The sequence below is a fragment of the Pseudorca crassidens genome, chromosome 3, assembly GCF_039906515.1.
Source record: "Pseudorca crassidens isolate mPseCra1 chromosome 3, mPseCra1.hap1, whole genome shotgun sequence".
Taxonomy (NCBI): Eukaryota; Metazoa; Chordata; class Mammalia; order Artiodactyla; family Delphinidae; genus Pseudorca; species Pseudorca crassidens.
In genome coordinates this window covers 8,239,621-8,259,584 of record NC_090298.1, presented here as the reverse complement: position 1 = coordinate 8,259,584, position 19,964 = coordinate 8,239,621, and the positions used below count along the sequence as shown (strand labels likewise).

Below are 19,964 nucleotides of genomic sequence, written 5' to 3'. Positions count from 1 at the left end.
CTCCAGACACACAGACTCAGCGGCCATGGCTCACGGGCTTAGCCACTCCGCGGCATGTGGGATCTTCCCGGACCGGGGCATGAACCCGTGTCCCCTGCATCGGCAGGCAGACTCTCAACCACTGCGCCACCAGGGAAGCCCCTTCCCATAATTTTTTATCATCACCATTTTGTTTTGATGTGGGGCAGTGATACTCTACCTGCAGCCCTTTCCCGAGTGTACTGTTGAGGGTGCTCCAAATCTCCTTGCTCTGAACAGATCAAAATTACATCTAAAACAACTCTAACAGGACTTCCCTGGTGGCTTAGTGGTTAAGAATCCTCCTGCCAGTGCAGGGGACACAAATTCGAGCCCTGGTCCGGGAAGATCCCACATGCTGCAGAGCAACTGAGCCCGTGCGCCGCAATAGCCCTTGTGCCTAGAGCCCATGCATGCTCCACAGCAAGAGAAGCCACCACAATGAGATGCCCATGCACCGCAATGAGATGCCCGTGCACCGCAATGAGATGCCCGTGCACCACAACGAAGAATAGACCCTGCTCGCCACAGCTAGAGAAAGCCCGCGCGCAGCAATGAAGACTCAACGCAGCCAAAAAATAAAAATAAAAAAATAAAATAAAACGCCTCTAATGGGTGTTACTCTTTTTAAACTTAATTTCTTATTTTATATTGGAATATAGTTGATTTACAATGTTGTGTTAGTCTCAGGTGTACAGCAAAGTCATTCAGTTCTACATGTACATCTAGCCATTCTTTTTCAGATGCTTTTCCCATATAGGTTATTACAGAATATTGAGTAGAGTTCCCTGTGCTATACAGTAGATCCTTGTTGATTATCTATTTTATATATAGTAGTGTCTATGTGTTCATCCCAAACTCCTATTAAGATATGTCATTTGGTAAAATGTCATGTCATAAGTCTCAGGTCAGAGGGAGAAGAAAGATGGGCTGCTTCATGTATTTGCCTCCAGACTGGAGTTCAAGAGCAGTCTCCAGTTTTGCAGACTGACCCCTTTTCCAAGAGTGAAATGAATCATACTTTCAATTTTAAAACCCAGGAAAAAATAGCACGTGTGCCTCCATTGCCCATTACAATGTACTGGCCTGGTCAGGGATTATGGACCCATTGGACAGATGTATCCTTGGCTCCCAGTTTTTCTCTCCTTTCCTTCCCCCATGTTCATGCTCAGACTCTCTCCCTCCTCTGGAAACCATACTCTTGCCTCATCATGATTTGCAGCCCCTTCACTTTTTTCTCTGCCTAATTTGAACATTTCCATCCATAGGAGGATTGAGTCAATGGGGTGCAAAATATGGAGACTGTGAAATACGATGTACCCTCCACTTCATGTTTTCTCTATGTTGACGTATCACCACGTACTCGTGTGCACACCCCTTGTTAAAGAAGAGGCCCCTCTCCTCCCTTTCATAACCACCCTTTCTACTGGAACCTTAATAGTTTGCCACCCCTGTTTTTCTGGATCTTATACCACCTCTCCCTCTTAAATCTGCAGTCTCTTCTCCACTCACCACTCCTCAGAAAAGAAGCCACATTTAATGATCTGTGTTCTGTACCCTAAAATTTTCTGAACTTTGGTCCTTCCGTGCTTACCTGATTTCATTGAATTTTCTGGGGTTACCTAGCATTCAAGTTACCACAGATATTCTGTCGCACTTTTGCTTCATCTGTTCCCTTCTTGGTTTCTCATGTCATGGACTCTGTCTCCTGTTTTTCTGAAACTGACCCCAGAGTTGACCATTGACTGTCCTTTTTTTTTTTTAACATCTTTATTGGAGTATAATTGCTTTACAATGTGTGTTAGTTTCTGCTTTATAACAAAGTGAATCAGTTTTACATATACATATGTTCCCATATGTCTTCCCTCTTGCGTCTCCCTCTCTCCCACCCCTCTAGGTGTTCTCAAAGCACCGAGCTGATCTCCCTGTGCTACGTGGCTGCTTCCCACTAGCTACCTATTTTACGTTTGGTAGTGTATATATGTCCTTTGACTAAAGCCCGTAGTCTTCACTCTACCTCATCAGGGTACAGTGGACAAGGCCTCTTTTTATTTTTTATTAAAAATTTTTAACATCTTTATTGGAATATAATTGCTTTACAATGTTGTATTAGTTTCTGCTGTATAACAGAGTGAATCAGCTATACGTATACATATATCCCCATATCCCGTCCCTCTTGCGTCTCCCTCCCACCCTCTCTATCCCACCCCTCTAAGTGCTTTGGTACCAAGTTCATCTCCCTGTGCGATGCAGCTGCTTTCCACTAGCTATCTATTTTACATTTGAGACCTCTTTTTAAAATGTGTTATTTCTATCTTGGCTCCCATGGTGCTGTGTTCACTTGATGCGCTATATCTGTTCTCGTGTCTCATCTTCGTGTGGTTACTTTTCTTGAACAAATTCTAAATAAACACTTCTCTTTAGCCCTTTTTTTTCTCTCATGCTTTCCCTTGGTGCGTCTCAACCACACCCATGCTTTTAAACATTGCAAAGATTATATGCTGTCTCTGAATTCTTTTCTTTCCTGAGCATCCAACCTGGATTTTCCACAGTCAGCTGCATTTCCTTAAATATTCTCTTGGCATCTTAAACCCAACATGCACAAAACCAAATGATCATATCCTCCTCTAAAACTTCTTCTGTTGATTATCATATTTTAAAAAATGGCATGACTGTCCTCAAAGTGACTCACATTCTTTATCTTCTGTCCATCTGTGCCTCTTTGCTTTCTGTTCCTCCCAGTTTAACAGATTAGAACAACAACCATTTATTATATTTCACACTTTGGGGGTTAGGAAATTGGACAGCGCTCAACTAGTTGATTTCTTTGCTCTTGTGATACTAAAGTCACTCAGTGGGTTTCAGCTTTACTCATATATCAGGTGCCTTGGTGGGGCTGGCTGGGAAGCTGGGCTTAGTGGGAAACATCACCAGGAGGACGTATATGTGGTCTCCCTGGCATGACAGTTTCAGGGACATTGGGCTTCTGACCCAGTGTCTCAGTGCCCCAGAGGAGACAGGAAGTAGAAACTGCTAGCCTCTTAGGGTATGGGCTTGGAAACTAGGGTACCATCACTTCTGACCCAGTGTCTCAGTGCCCCAGAGGAGACAGGAAGTAGAAACTGCTAGCCTCTTAGGGTATGGGCTTGGAAACTAGGGTACCATCACTTCTGACCCAGTGTCTCAGTGCCGCAGAGGAGACAGGAAGTAGAAACTGCTAGCCTCTTAGGGTATGGGCTTAGAAACTAGTGTACCATCACTTCTGTTGTATCTGACTGAGCAAAGCAGTCAGAGAGCCAACCCAGATTCAAGAGAGGGGGTGAAGATCCAGCCTTCAGTGGGAGGAAGGTCAAAGAAGCTGCGGACATCTTTAATTTTCTGTACTTTGCCTGACCCATCACACTGAGTGTTAGCTGGGTTTACCTTAATTTCTGTTCACATTGACCCCACCTGAAGCCACAGCTTCCTTTCTTTCTCTTCTGAACAATTGCTGTATCTTCAATTTAACTTCTCGGCCTTTCTGCTCTCCTTTAGCCGATTTCCTGTGTATGCTGTGGTGAGAATGATTACTATTTCTTCTAATGTTAATATACTGTGGTAGCTTATTGCCTAAAAATAGAGACCTCAGACCTTAGTATCATTCATTCACCTTCCAAATCTTAACCCCACATTCTCTCTAAGCTGCTTTCCATCTCTCCCCTTTCTATCCCCTGGGGTCAAGTACAGTAAACTGTTCCCAACACATGTTGCCTACTCATTCCTTTTGGCCCTCCAGTGCATCACTTCATCCTCTTCTGGATTACTTCCAGAAGTCTCCATCTGTTGAAATCCTCTTTATCCTCCACGATTAAACTCAAATATGAAGTCTTCCTTTGACCCACCTTGATCTCTCTAAGTAGCAGTCGTACTCTCTCTCCTAACCCCCATAGCGCTCCTGCTTCTTTTTATGATTTTCTAACAGCTTGTATTATGGTTATTTTTATAAGCCTGTCTTATTTTAAAGCTTATTAATCTTTTAAATTATTCGTAATCTTTAAAGTTTCCCAGCTCCCAGCACGGCAATTTCATTTCACCCAGTAGGTGCTCCGTATAGGTTTTATTTGATGCACACTTGACCTCTAGCCAGAAACTTTGCAGGAAGGTCATCTGTAAATTTCCAAGGAGAAAGGCACCCACTGTGGATGATTTTTAAGAGTTGGGTAGATAGTATTAATCAGGTTATTAGTCAAGGACAATGGTCATGGCCTTATTTAATAGGGGCTTTTGTATTTTGAAAAGGGAAGGGGAGGGATTCTTAGGGCATCCACATGTAGATCTGCATTTGCATGACCGGGCGAGAATGATGTTCCAAGGGAAAACCAATCGATGGTCACAACTCTGAAACTGAATTCTTCATGGGGGTGGGGACGATGACGACTTGATAGAGCTTAAACTTGAACATTATTCTTTTATAATCAATGGGTTATCTCATAAAATTATTGGGAGGAAAAGAGGTCTAGATTGAGACATACATTATTACTCACACATTTCTGAAATATCTCCTAGAAAAAGGTGTGTTTGTCCAAGCACTGCAAGGCTCTTTTTTTTTTTAAAGGGCGTGATGGGGCTTTACTAAAAGACCAGCCACCAGAAAACGTGAACCCATGTTAATGCACTTGTTCTCTTTTGCATGTTTTAGGCACTTTCCCCACATGACGGGACGACGAGCTTCTGGTTAAAGACAAGTGTCCAGAGCCTAAGGTCTCCTGCCCACCATGAAGGGACCCTGCATCATTGCGTGGCTCTTCTCAAGCCTGGGATGGTGGAGACTCGCCCAGCCGGAGACAGATGCATCTCAGTGCCAGAGAGCAGAGCACCCGGTCATTTCCTATAAAGGTGAGGGTCGAGCACTCTCTGATTGCAAAGGCACCATTTAAATGCTCGTTGCATACTCAGAATAGCAGTGGTTATCACTCTATCATTCTGTGAGTCTTGTTTTAGACATTGTTTAAAATCAGAGCAAAACTACAAAATCCCCCATCACAAGAGTTTCATATTCTGAAACTGATCACTATCTTAAGAAGAATCCTCAGCCATAAAAAGAAATGAAACTGAGCTATTTGTAATGAGGTGGATAGACCTAGAGTCTGTCATACAGAGTGAAGCAAGTCAGAAAGAGAAAGGCAAATACCGTATGCTAACACATATATATGGAATTTAAGAAAAAAGAATGTCATGAAGAACCTAGGGGTAAGACAGGAATAAAGACACAGACCTACAAGAGAACGGACTTGAGGATATGGGGAGGGGGAAGGGTGAGCTGTGACAAAGCGAGAGAGAGGCATGGACATATACACACTACCAAACGTAAGGTAGATAGCTAGTGGGAAGCAGCCGCATAGCACAGGGAGATCAGCTCGGTGCTTTGTGACCACCTAGAGGGGTGGGATAGGGAGGGTGGGAGGGAGACACAAGAGGGAAGAGATATGGGAACATATGTATATGTATAACTGATCCACTTTGTTATAAAGCAGAAACTAACACACCATTGTAAAGCAATTATACTCCAATAAAGATGTAAAAAAAAAGAAGAATCCAAGCTCAGAATTATCATAGGCAGAACGTCCCATTGTTGAGGCCACTTTTACTTAACAGGTGCTGTCAGCCTCCTAGGCATTTGAACCGGGGGAGAAAAATGTGACCCACAGAAATAACAACAAAACCAAGCAAAACAAAAAAATTCTTCATTTCAGCATTTCCCAACAAAGCCTTAGTCCCACCACACAATGTACGCCTTTATCTCTATCTGGCATTGCGTGGCAGACAGAATTGGTTTACTGTCTCAAATATGCCTACATATCTGTAGGATCAATTGATTAGTGTGTATACACATTCTTTTCTTCTTTAATTCATCAAAATTTATTTAGGGTTCTTTACACCCTGGACATTTCTAAGCATTTAAGGTGATAAGTAAACTAGGCTTTGTCTCTGTCCTCAAGGAACTTGCTCTTATATCATGAAACTGAGTATAATTAATCAGACATTGTATTTTAATAATTCATCCAATGAATCGTTTTGTGGTCTGTTATTTTGTAACTTTTGTATCACAAAAGGATTTGAAATATATACAAAAATAGAAGAGTCTAAGAACACCCAGCCCCTGTATTTATTAATCCCTGGCCCACCTTTTTTCTTGTATATACCCACCCGTGCTCTACCCACATTCACCAAATTATTTTGAAGCAAATTCAAGAAATGATATAATAGTGCCATAATATTTCACTTCTTGGCTATCAAAGATAAGGAATTCATAATGCCATAATCACACCAAAACATCAGAAATCCAGACAAAAACCAATGCCATAAAATTAGCAAACATCCAGTGAGTACTGTGAGAGCCCTGATGGTCACAGGAATGCTTGTGCCTTGTTCTGGTAACAGTTGAACTGAGTCAGGAACGGAAGGACCTTCATCTATTGCAGTTGGCTGATGTCGTCTATTGCAGTTGGCTGGTGTATGTCTTGAGTCTCTTCATCCTTCACTGTGTTTTGTTGTTGTTGCTCTCCCCTTGCAAATTAATTTTTAAAGAAACTTGAGTCCATCATCCTGCAGAGTTTCCACAGTCCAGGGTTTGCCCAGTTTCCCATTGCTGTCATTCGGACGCTCTTCTGTCCTGAATGTGTCTGTAAATTAGTAGTGATATCCGGGGGCTGCCCAGATTCAGGTGTGCATCTTTGTGTCTCTGCTGTGTCATGGGTGGTGCTGTGTCCTTCAACGGGATGTGAAATGATCAGTCATCGAGGATCACGGCCTAAATCTCCGGATTCATTCATGGGTGAAAAACTGGGAGTTTTTAATTTTACTATTCTTTTTTCATTTAATGGCTGAAATATTTCTACATAAAGTAACTTTTCCTCCTCAACTATTTGAATATCCTGAGGGTGCAGCTGACATAGGAAAGGCAGAGTGAATGCTTACTTTTCTTCCCTTTACCGTTTTTGTAAAGAGCCTACTTAGTTGGCTCTCCAGCATCATCCAGAGGGGACAAATAAAATGTTATGTTTGCTTTTTTTTTTTAAAAAAAGTGGTTATTAGAATTATTTTTAATACATGGATTTCAATATTTGGTATATTTCCATCACTTGCAGCTTATGTTCTTACAGATGGTGAAATTGTCACATTTCAGGCCTAGGGGAGCCTCTTGAGGTTGGCCCCTGAGTTCTTTGGCAACAACCCAAGTGGCCTTGGATGGCTTGATTATTCTCTAGGATAATAAGACTCCTCTTATCCATTTCCTTCCATTGACCTGAGAATCAGCCATTTTTATCTGATTCAAGCATAGCGGTGATCAAAGTCAGGTGTTTTCAGTGTATAGAGCTAAGGAAAACGTTCTTTAAAACACACCAGAAGTTGCTCTGGATACTTCCAGTTCATCTCCAGGACTCTAGGGACTTTCTGATCCTCTTCTATTTTATGTCTCTATCTTTCTCTCCTGTGCACAGAATCCTGTCTCTGCAGGTCAGCATAATTATTCCTTTGTCTTTTCCTGTAATTCATACTTAGTCATTTCAGAATAAAAGTTCTGTGCAACTTTAGTCCTTATTGAATACAGAAAACCCTTTCGGATGATTTTTCTTCTTTTCTTTTAGTCCTCAGGGTATAAATCTCACTGGAAAATGGAAGCAAAATTAGCACCTTGAAATCGAAACAATTTCCCTTTGTATGGTAGTGCCACCAACTCAAAATCCAGTTAATTTCATTTGTTTAATTTCACTTTTGATTTTTCGAGATTTTCAAAATTTACATTACATTATTCTGTAGTGTTTTAAAGTCAAATTAATAAAACAAGCGGTGTTTAGAGGAACTGTTTTCCTTACCTTGTTCACTCTCTCTGCCTTTAGCTTACCTTTTACTTATAGTTTATGCTTCTTTTTAAATATAAACCAAACTCCACACACACATACACATGCACATATATATTCATACCCTCTTTTCTTAAAAAGTAGCATGTATACAGAGTTTTCTCTATCTAGCATTTTTTGACATCATGATATGCCCTGGAGTCCACGTCCCAGTAGTATGGGTTTATGTCACTTCTTCTCATGGTCACATAACTCTCCTCTATGTAATGAACTCTAGTCTACTCAGCAACTCCCTGCTGGGAGAAGTGATCAGGTATAGTGTTACAATGTGTAATGACTCCTGCACACACATCTTTTGATATTTTTGCAAGTGTAACATTGACAGAGATTCCTGGAATTGGAATTGCTGGGTCAAGGGGTGAATGCAGTTGTAGTTTTGCTAGATACTCCCTGATTTTCTTTCATGAAGGTTGCACCATTTTGCATTCTCATTGCCCTGGATAGGAGTATCTGTTTCGCACTAGACTTTCCAACCGAGTGCACTGTTAAGCTTTGGGATTTGGGAAAACCCCATAGCTCATAAATGGCATCTCAACATACTTTTAATTTTCATTTTTAAAATTTGGAGTGAATGTTCAACAGGCATTTAATAACTGCCTATATATGTACCGGGGGTCTGTGCTAAATATGGAGGAGATAGAGGTAAAAAACCTAGTTCCTGTTAAGGGTCTAGAATATCTTGAGGAATCTAAACCAGAAGGACCGTTGCATTACATTGTATTAAGGGTCCTCTCGGGTGTCTTTGCCGGGTGCTGTGTGAGCCCAGGGAAGGGGTGTCGGAACCAGACAGCCTGGGCTGTAGAGGAATGGTTAAGGAGGGTTTCTAGGATGCAGCAGTGCCAGAGCTGAGTCCCAGATGATTGTTAGAAGGTGTTTATGAATCTCATGAGGGGCGCACGGCAGGTTTTGGCAAGTGTCGAGTACAGTAAGCCATGAAATGTCAGTTCAGATTACAGAGAGGAAGTAGAGGGAGATGAAACTTACAGTGAGGAATCAATAATGCACGGCATCCAAAGGCATCTCAAGAAGTCCCCCTCTTGTCTGAACAGGCTCACCTTGGAGGATGGAGAAATGCTGGCAGGAAGAGCAAATTCTGGGGCCGCTGCCGTGACCAAAGGGGGCAGCGGTGAGGGCCTGAGCTACGGGAGTGGTAGCAGAAATGTAAAGAACTGGGTGGATTCTGGAGATCTGAAGAGGGAGTTGTTGATGTTTTAAAGGATATAAGACAGGAGGAAGCAGGAGGCACTGAGAGTGAGCCCTGAGTTCTTGGCTGTTGGTTCCAGACGGGATAAAGAAGGGGAATCGGAAATGATGTTAGATCGAGAAAGCTGAGTTCCTAGCTGCCATCGGATGGAGTTAACTAATTGAGAGCAGGTATCATGGGAACCAAGAAAGGAGAGCTTTTTCAAGAGAGAGGTGGCCGTCAGAGTGTCTGATGATGCAGCCAGTTCAAGGCACCTGTGGGCCAGAAGGTAGAGTGACAAACTCATCCTGATTTGCCCGAGACTTTTTTGGGATATAGCACTGAAAGCCCTACTGTCTTCTGGGAAAACTGGGACAGGTGGTTACCTTCCCAGAAACTCTGTCAGCAATGGTGTATTAGTTTCCCAGTATTCCTGTAACCACATACTACAAACTGGGTGGTTTAAAACAATCACAGTATCTTCTCTCACAGTTCTGAAGGCTAGAAGTCCAAAAGCAAGGTGTCACCAGGGCCACGCTCTGAAAGCTCTAGGGAAGAATCTTTGCCACTTCTTAGCTTCAGGTGGCTGTCAGCAGTCCTTGGCGTTCTTTGGCTTGTGGACCCATCACTCCAGTTCTCTGAGTCTGTAGTCGCATGGCATTCTCTCTGTGCGTCTGTGTCTGTTTTCTCTTCTTTTTATTTATTTATTTTTATTTATTATTATTATTATTTTTTTTGGCAGTACACGGGCCTCTCACTGTTGTGGTCTCTCCCGTCGCGGAGCACAGGCTCTGGATGCGCAGGCTCAGTGGCCATGGCTCACGGGCCCAGCCGCTCCGCAGCATGTGGGATCTTCCCGGACCAGGGCACGAACCCATGTCCCCTGCATCGGCAGGCGGACTCTCAACCACTGCACCACGAGGGAAGCCCCCTCTCTTTTTTTTATAAGGACACAAGTCATATTAGGTTTAGGGCCCACCGTCACCCAGCATTACTTCATCTTAATTAATTACATCAAGGCCCTATTTTCAAATAAGTTCACAATCATCACAGGTACATGAGGTTAGGACTTCAACATATCTCTGGGTGGGCGTGGGGTGGACACATCAACCCGTAGCAAATGGCATTTATCAGAGCAGTTTCGCAGCAGTGCTGGGAATAAAACTAGATGCTCATGAGTGAAGGGACAAAGGTAAGGTGAAGAAATAGACATCAAAATTACTCTCTCAGTTGGCAGGGACATGAGGACAGGGAAAGGCTTTTAAGAGAGCATTACTTAATCATCCTTAAATGGTACTGGTGAAGAGAGAAAAGACAGGGGGATATAATTGACTAGGCAAAGTCCCTGGGGCTATAGGAGGGGATAGGATACTGGGCACAGGCGAGGGATTAGCTCACAGGAAGGAGACCCCACCTCCAGCCAGCCCAGAGGGAGAGAGGCCAGGGCACCCAGGATGCAGGGCAGTTAGAGGAAGGGAGTACCTGGGGACCTCCATCTTGGCTGAGAAAGGAGTATGCAGGCCATGGGCCAAGAGTATGGGTACTTTAGGAAGGAAGTGCTTCTCTTAAGAAAGGATAAGACTGTTGATCAAAAACAGACATAAAAGATTCCCTGCAGTTGTTTGGAGCCCAGTCAGTCCTTGAAATGGCTCCTGTTGTAGCTGAGCAGGTGGCCGTGGCTATGCCCCATAAACATTCTTCTGTGCTCAATACAAGAAAGTTTGAGAAGGTATGATGAAACACTGATAAGAGAGAAATAAAGGAAGGGCTGGATCATCTTGATGTTTACCATCTTGGTTTCTGGGTACATTTAAAATTTCATGATTTAGCATTATACGTTGGAGGCACTCTGCACAGGAGCCTGCTCAGGAAGAGTCTGCAGGAACATCTCAGTACAAGTAAGCACCTTTCATTGAAGTCTTGATTTGATTTACTTGGCTGGGCAGAAGGTGCTGGCAGGATCTTTTTTCCCAGCCTTGGGAAAGTATATACCACTTCGGGCTCCACTTGTCTTGTGGAGTTCATTGCTCAACAAGCCCTAACAGCTTGCTGTGTTTGCAAGGGTACTCCCTTGACTGCATGTTCTGGAATATTTATCCCTGCTCGTGCAGTGGCTGCTAAAACACCCTGACCCATGACAGACGCACCCTTCACACTTAGGTCTGTGTCGTTTGCTTAAACGTCTGTTCCAATAAAGGGGGGGGGGAATAGTGACCCTTCAAAACAGCGTGTTTCTCAGCACACTTACTGAATCTCATAACTGTATCCAAAATGAGTTTTAAATGTTTAATGTCCACTTAAGGCGATAGTGCCATATTCTGCTTTTGTTCGTTTAATGATTAAAGTTTACCCAGCACGCTCGCAATTTAGAGAGTGTGCTCCAGTTATAGGAATCAGGCAATTTCACATAACACAGAGAGAAAGACCACTGCTGGGGTGAGTCATGCTGTACTCAGGCTTACTTTGTCTTGCAGTTTTAATATCATGACTAATTTGGAGGCCTTTTTTCAGTGTCTTAGCTGACAGCACTTAGTATTTTTTTTAATTTATTTCATTTGAAATATAGTTGATTTACAATGTTGTGTTAACGTCTGCTGTGCAGCAAAGTGATTCAGTTACACACATATATATATAAATATACATATACATCTATATATGTGCACATTCTTTTTCATATTCTTTTCCGTTATGGTTTATCACAGGATATTGAATATATTTCCCTGTGCTCTACAGTAGGACCTTGTTGTTTATCCATTCTATATATAATAGTTTGTATCTGCTAATCCCAAACTCCCAATCCATCCAGTCACCCACGTCCCCTCCCCCTTGGCAACCACAAGTCTGTTCTCTATGTCTGTGAGTCTGTTTCTGTTTCGTAGATAGGTTCATTTGTGTCATATTTTAGATTCCATATATAAGTGATATCATCTGGTATTTGTCTTTCTCTTTCTGACTTACTTCGCTTAGTATGATAATCTCTAGTTGCATCCATGTTGCTGTAAATGGCATTATTTCACTCTTTTTTTATGGCTGAGTAGTACTGCATTGTATATATGTACCACATCTTCTTTATCCATTCATCTGTCAATGGACATTTATGTTGTTTCCATGTCTTGGCTATTGTGAATAGTTCTGCTATGAACATAGGGATGCCTGTATCTTTTTGAATTATAGTTTTGTCCACATATTTGCCCAGGACTGAGATTGACAGCACTTAATATTAATGCCCAAGATGACTTCTGCCTGCAGAATCAGGCCAGGTGCTGTTAATTCTCCTCTCAGCTCCCTGGGATCTCTATCTGTAACTCCTGGATGTTCCTGCTGAGTGTCTTCCTACTTCTGGATTTGTTGTTTGGCCTGAGAATTGTTTTGGAACTTATGGAAGAACTGTATGGATGATTGAACTGTATGGATAGATTAGCAACATTTGGCCCCAGGTCGGAGGGACTTGAAATGGATATTCCAGCTTGCGCCATCACTGGGACCGGACTGGGATGTGGCATGTGGCCCTCGAGTTTAAACAACTGCCTTATCCCCACATGTAGCCTTGGGTGATTCAAAAAACCATGACCAAAAGGGGCCAACCCAGGATTTTATACTCGGGTTCTGTTCCCATACTACAGGATGAATGATAATTTTTCACGGATCCTGTGTTTTTCTTTCAAATGGTATTACTATATTCCATTGCCTTCCTGTTAAAGGCATTGATGTGTTCGGTGTTGACAATAAAAATGTGTGGCAAGTTTTGTAACTTTCTGTTGGCTCTTCTTTATGTTAACTTACTGGGAGCCCCAGCTCTTCCCTACCTCCGAGAGGCTGTCTTTCTCCCAGTCTAGAGGGTGTCATGTACACATTTCCTCTTTCCCTGTTAACTGCCAACCCTGCCCATGGACCTGCCTCTTACCACTCTTCCCTTGACTGGCTCACAGACCTCGGGACCACTGGCATTGCTTGGCTCACCACCTGCTCCCCTTGGGGCTCCATACCTGTTCTGGTGCTCCTTACATGTGTCCCAGGATCCCACGCTTGTCCCGTGGCCTCATGCATCTCCCATGGCTCTATAGCTGTTGTGTGGCTCTTCATGTGGCCTCACAGCCCCATGCACATATCAAGCCTCCATGCCTGTCTTGGGGCTCCATACCTATCCCATGGCCTCATGAACATCCCAGGGCTCTATACAGGTCCCACGCTGCTCCATTTTCTCTCTGGGTTTTTGCTGTGCGGTGTCTCATGCCCCAGACAGGCATGTGGCTTCATGATCCTGGCTGGATTTTATCTCTTCTCCTAGGATCTAGGATGCTCATCACCACAGGAGGGGCTGTCGTAGATAATTTCTAGAGTCCCTGTCAGGTTTCAGAGATTTCAGAGTCTTTGAGCATGGAAAGACCTTGATTAAAATTGCTTACAGTATTTCTCCCTGTTCTTCTAGTCTCAGATCTGCCATTTGACCTTTATAAATCATAAGTGTGTATGACTGCATGACAATGGCCCACTTTCTCCAAGGAAGAATTAGGAACATTTATTTTAATTAAAAATAGATTGCATAAAATTCATTTTAATATTTTCATGTGAATCTGATTAAATAATAGCAAGATACTGATTACTGTTGAAAAGTATCTTGAACTCAATGCTTTTCTTTGTAAAAACTAAAATTTACATAAATCAAGTGTGATTCTCTTTGGTTTCATAACGGATTATGAGTTATCCTCCTTTGCATTTATTTGGGAAAGAAAAGTGTTGTTATGGATCCTATAAAAAGTCATTTGACCCATCAATAATTTAACTTCTGTTATCATGCAAATGGATGAATGTTTCATGTAATGTAATCTCAAAGTTATGTGGGCAAAATATTTGAACCTATATGCAAATGAAACAACTAAGGTATAAGTACACTGCCTATTCTATAAGTTAAAAGCTACACTTGGTAATACATTTTTTATTTTAAAGTCTGTTGCTAGTTTGCTATCTGAAAAAATGGAATATTAAAAAACACACCACTTTTCAACTCTACAATGTAGGAAGGTAATGATCATTCATGAGTGCATAGAGGTGTTAGAAGAAAATGCACTCATGGTAAAACCACTATGCATTATTCATTGAGTGACTTGGTTGCAATACCTGTGTTGTACTTTTATGTTGTTATTGATCTTCGATTGATGAAAGTTGAGGGTCCCTGTTGTATGATTTTTATGAACAATGATTAAGTTCTGATGAAAATAATTTATTGAGTTTTGAGAATGATCAATAACTTTTGGATTACTTTTGTGTTCTAGCGCCACTAATGAAATAATTTGTAAGATTCCACATCTATATTTTATCTTGAGATAATCAATTTTTGATTGATTTGTCTGGGTGGAGAAATAGTTTCTATTATTCTGAGACTGCAAATGGAATACTTTATAAGTTAAGTAGTTCAAAGGGATTGCATTAAAACTGGGGATAAGAGTTTGTGAAGTTATTGTCAGGACTCTGATTTAAAACAATCATTTCATTGGGCCTCAAATGGTATGTTATTGTATTTTATTTATGTTTAAGCATATTATAGTCTTTTTAAGCATTAAATGGGCAATTCGTCCATTTCTCACAATGATGGTAGATAAAAATCTAATCTTTTTTTATTTATGAGTAAGAGTTGGAGATTAAATGTAGGGTGAATAAACTTCTAATTAAGCAATATTTTTTCTTGGATTTATGACTTCTTGTCTTCTTCTAATATCAAGGCAAGGTAATCTGCCATGGTCACATTTGAGGAGACAAAACATTACACTCACTTCAGCAGACAGCAGTGTTGAAATTTTTCTGTTATCAATATAACAAAGAAAAGACTACACTGAGGTTTCTAAAACTTATTTAGTTTGTGTACTAATTTAGTCAGCACCATAACGTTTTATTTTCCTGAAGCTTTTTAAAGAAAAGGAGTTATTTTTTTTTTAATTTCTCTTTTGCTTTCCCATTTCCCTCATGTAAGTCAGGGATAGACTTCAGAAAGCCTCATCACATGTGTCACGTGAGGCAGGAAGCATTCTCATTCATAATCAAGAATGCGGTGATAATGCATGCTAACACACCAAATGAATAGATTCTTCCAATCTGCAAGATGACAAACTTGTCGTAATGCTATTTGACCATTGCCACCTTGAAAGCACCTCTGGACTGCGTGTTAGATACACTACAAACCCTATTAAATAAAATCAATGAAACGAGACCCTGGTGCCAGGAACAGCTGGACTGGTGGAGCGCCCTGGTGGCTCTCAGAGGGTGATTAATGATTGTTATTCTTATTCATATTTTTGATTTTTGTGCCACTGGAGTCCCTCACCTCATCACACAGAGTCTTTAGCTTCTGCTTGTTTGAAGATAAAACCAAAGTTCCAGTTCATTAATAATTCAATCAATCTTTAATTGAGTGCATATGATGTGCCAGAAATGGTTTCAGTCACGGGGTTACCCCAATAAGCGAAACAGTAGAAATCTCGGCCCGTGCTGAGTTTACGTTCTATTAGGGGAGACAGACAATAATAAGATGATATAATATAGACCGGGTTATATGGTGCCAAGGGCTGAGGAAAAACATAAAGCAGGGAATGCGTTAAGGAAGGGAGGGGTCTTGCAGTTTTCATCAGGGTAACCAGGTGGGCCTGGCATTTACCTGTTGCCTCTGTCCCCACAGCTGTCCCTTTTATATTTCACGTTGTACAACTGGTCAGAGAGTCAGTGAAATTTCTGAGGCTTCTGACCCAGCTGGGTTCCTGTTAGGATGTGTGAATGGGAGGAACCAGTAGTTGCTGAGGAGGCTGGAGGAATAGTGAGGATAAACATAAACATAATAACATAAATAAACATAATAAACATAAACATGTTTATGCCTGCATAGCGTGGCTGAGGACTGAGGCGATCCTAAGTCCCCAGTTGGGGAGTAGGCAGTCACAGCTTGAGTCACAGCTGCTTGAGAAGAGCACAGCAGCAGGAACAGGCTTATGAGGTCCAGCCCAGCTTGTTAGCTGCTGCTCATCTCTGTGTGGCATGCATTCTTCCTTTGTTTTTGTACTTTATCTTCCAATACCTTTACAACCAATTCCCTATATTAAATGTTCTCTGTTTGAGGTACCTAGGGTGGTTTCTCTTCTCCTGACTAAATTGTGCAGCATACAGAATGACCCACTGAGTCAAGGCTTAAGGAGGTGAGGGGGCAAGCCATGGGGATAACTGAGGAAAAAGCGTTCCAGGCAGAGGGAAGAGCAAGTGCCTGGACCCTGAGGTGGGAGGGTACTTGGCAGGTCTGAGTAAGAGCAGGGAGGCCAGTGTGGCCTGAATGGAGGGAGTAATGGAGGTGAGATTGGAAGGATAATAAGGGCCAGGTTCTGTAGGGCCTTTATGAATTTTACCTTTATTTTGGGGGGTGGGCACTGGAAGATTTTGAGCAGAGGAATGATAGTGTAAGGCACTAACATGACTTAAAGGGTCACTCTGACTGCTGTGCTGAGGACAGCCTGAATTGTGCTTGGGCGTGTGGGATTTAGGGCAGTGAGAGCGTTTTGGGGACTGGTGGGTGATCTAGGCTGGTGATGGTGGTGGCTTAGTTGAGAGTGTTAACAGTGGACACCAGGGAGCAGTGGCCTTATTCTGGATAGAGTGTATTTGGAAGTCAGGTCCAAAGTATTTCCTTTCAGATAGTATATGTACTGTGAGAGGAAGAGAAAAGCAAGAGAGACTCTAAGGCTTTTGGCTTGAGCGATTGATCAGAGTGGAAGTGCTATTTACTGAGATGAGAAAGGTTGTAAGAGAGTCACACTTGGAAGGAGTTTGGGAGGCTCAGTTTTGGACATGTTAAGTGTGAGATGTTTCTTTAGCATCCAAGTGGAAATGTCAAGTAATCAGCTGCGTATACAAGTCTGTATTTCTGGGGAGCGATTTTTTGAAAACTCTATGAGGCACAGCAATTTGGGAACTAGCAGTGATGAAGGGAACAAGAAATCTGAATATTTAGTCTTTATTATTTTTGTCTGATTTTAATGTTAGTTACTGTAAAACACAAAGGTATGTTGAGAAGTTATAATTTAGTAGTTAAAGAGAAAACTTCAAATCATTGCATGGATGGTTCAAGCCAGACTCAAACATTTTCTGAATTAAAAAAAATAGACTAGAATAATATAAAGCATGACTCATTCAAATTTAGAGCTCATTTGAATGCTTTTATTTCTTAATTCCAAAGGGTCAGCCCTACTTAAAAAAACATATTTACAAAAGTAAAGCTCCAGCATGAAAATAATTTCTCCATTTCATAGTGAGAAAACAAAATCTTATCTGATAAATCCATGGATAAAAGTATAAATCCCTAACACAAAATAATTAGTTTTGGGACTGTAAATGCAAACCAATGCAAAATATATGAATGTGTGAATTCTACTTTCATGATAGAGTTTTTAACCACAACATCTAATACTAATTTTGCAAATTGTATATGAATTGACAGAAATTTTCTGTCATATATGTTTCTTGTTTGACCAAGATTTGGTCAACAGATGATTTTTAATTTGAAAAATGATATAGGGGACTTTTCTATCTGACCATGATGGGAAAAAGGGATTTGATTTACCTCCGTGATTTAATAAACAAGAAAACCAGACAAAATATTAGCAAGTAGAGTTTTCAGACAATGGACAACAGGCAGAGGATGGCACAGGATTGTAATTTCTTAGGGAAAGGAAATAAACAAAATGAGTCCAACGATTGGCTCAGCTCACTGAAAGTAGTTTCCAAGACGTAGCACAGTAATGGAGAATACAGACATAGATCAGAATAAATCAAGTCTCAATACATTAAAAAGGATTGAAATCATGCCTGTGTAATCAATGAGCACATCAGAATCAAACTAAAAATCAGTAACAAAATGGTATATAGAAAATTATATTGGAATTTAAGCAGTATAATTCTAACTGGCTCATAGATCAAATAAGAAATTAAAGGGAAATTCTAAAATATTTTCATCTGAATGACAATAAAAGCACAACTTATCCAAATTTGTGGTATATAGTAAAGCAGAGCTCAGGGTGGGGGGATTTATATCATTATTTACTTATATTAGGGATGGAGAAAGATCTGCTATCAATGGTTTTGGGATCTTTCTTCAGGAAGTCTACCAAAAAAAAGGCAAATTAAACCTACAGGAAACAGAAGGAAGCAGAAAATGAAGATGAGTATAAATCAGTTTAAGTGGAAATAAAGAATAATGAAGATCAATGAAACTAAAACCTAGTTCTTTAACAAGACCAATAATATCAATAAACCTTTAACTAGATTGGTTAGGAACAAGAAAGATATATATTTATCAATATTAGGAATGAATGAGGAGACATCACTACAGAACCTACAGAAGTTAAAAAGGATTAATAGAAAACAATGAACAACTCTATGCCAATAAATTTGACAACTTAGATGAAGTGGACAAATTCTTTGAAGATAAACAATCTCTCCAAGTTCACTTAAGAAAAGTCAGATAAACTAATTCTGTATCCATTAAAGGAATTAAATTTGTACTTAAAACTCTTCCAACAAAGAGAACTTCAAATCCAGATGGCTTCAATAGTGAATTTTGACAAGTACTTAAGGAAAAGAAAAGGACACTGATTCTACTCTTCCAGAGTAGAAGAGGATGGAACACTTCTCAGCTTATTTAAGAAGTCATTATTACTCTTACCAAAACCAGACAAGACATTTTAATATATAAAACTATAGACCAATATCTCCCACAATCATAGGCACAAAAATCCTTAATAACAGTTCAGCGGTCGAATCCAGCCATTTGTAAAAAGGATAATACATCATGTCCCAGTGGGTTTTATTGCATAAATATAAGATTGCATGGGATTTCCAAGGTTTAACACTTGAAAATCAATGTAAATCAGTGCATTAACTGACCAAAAATATTTTTTAAAATTCATCTTAATAGATATAGAAAAATCATTTGATAAAATTCAACACACATTCATGATAAAAACTAGAAGTAAAGGGTGTTGCCACATGTGACAAAAGGCACCTTAAAAAAATCTAAATATAATATAATATTTAACAGTTAGAGGCTGAATGCTTTCCCCACAAGGATGTTTACCATTACTATTTTTAGTGCTTTTAGTTATCATTGTACTAGCCCCTGAGAAAGGTAATATTAGATAAATAAATAATATATTATAATAAAAGTAATTTAATAAACAAATGGCATACAGATTAAAAAGAAAGAATAAGAGTGGTCACCGAAATTTTAAAAAGACCTATTAGAACTATTAAGTGAATGTCTCATGATTTCCATATACATAATATAAAAAAAAATTCAATTGCATTGTGATATGCTATCACTTAATAATTATAAACTGAAATTAAATTATATCATTTATAGTAGCTCATAAATATGAAATAAGGATATCTTTAACAATATGTTCAGGAACCAAACATTGAAAGCTACCCAACATTACTGAGAAAATAAAAAGACCAAAACAATTGAAGATAAATATTTATAGATCAGAAATTTAATGTTAAGATATAAATTCAACTGTAACATATGCATTGCAATCTTTAGACTCTTACAAACCCAGTAAAAAGTTCATGTGGTTTTATTGTGTAAATTGAAAACCTGGTTTTAAAATTTACATGGAAATACAAAAGACTTAGAAAAGCTGAAAGAGTTTTTGAAAAGGAGAGTAATTTTGGAAGTCTTACAGTACTTGAATTCAAGACAGTGTGATGTTTGCACAAGGATAAACATAGAAATCAATGTAACAGAAAGCAGAGACCAGAAATAGACCCAGATATATACTGTCAATTAATTTTCAGCAAAGTGACCATGGTAATTTAATGAGGAAATATAG

The 19,964-nt window shown here is 40.2% G+C and overlaps 1 protein-coding gene across 4 annotated transcripts in view; it reads left to right on the top strand.

Moving 5' to 3' along the window:
• SEMA5A (semaphorin 5A) overlaps window positions 1-19,964 on the top strand; it is a 486,740-nt gene that overhangs the window by 176,880 nt on the left and 289,896 nt on the right. For all 4 annotated transcript variants that reach the window (XM_067730359.1, XM_067730362.1, XM_067730361.1 and 1 more), the window contains one exon: window positions 4,697-4,893. In XM_067730359.1, coding sequence (XP_067586460.1) covers window positions 4,773-4,893 — 121 coding nt within the window. In that variant the 5' untranslated portion in view covers window positions 4,697-4,772. The remainder of the gene's footprint in view (window positions 1-4,696; window positions 4,894-19,964) is intronic.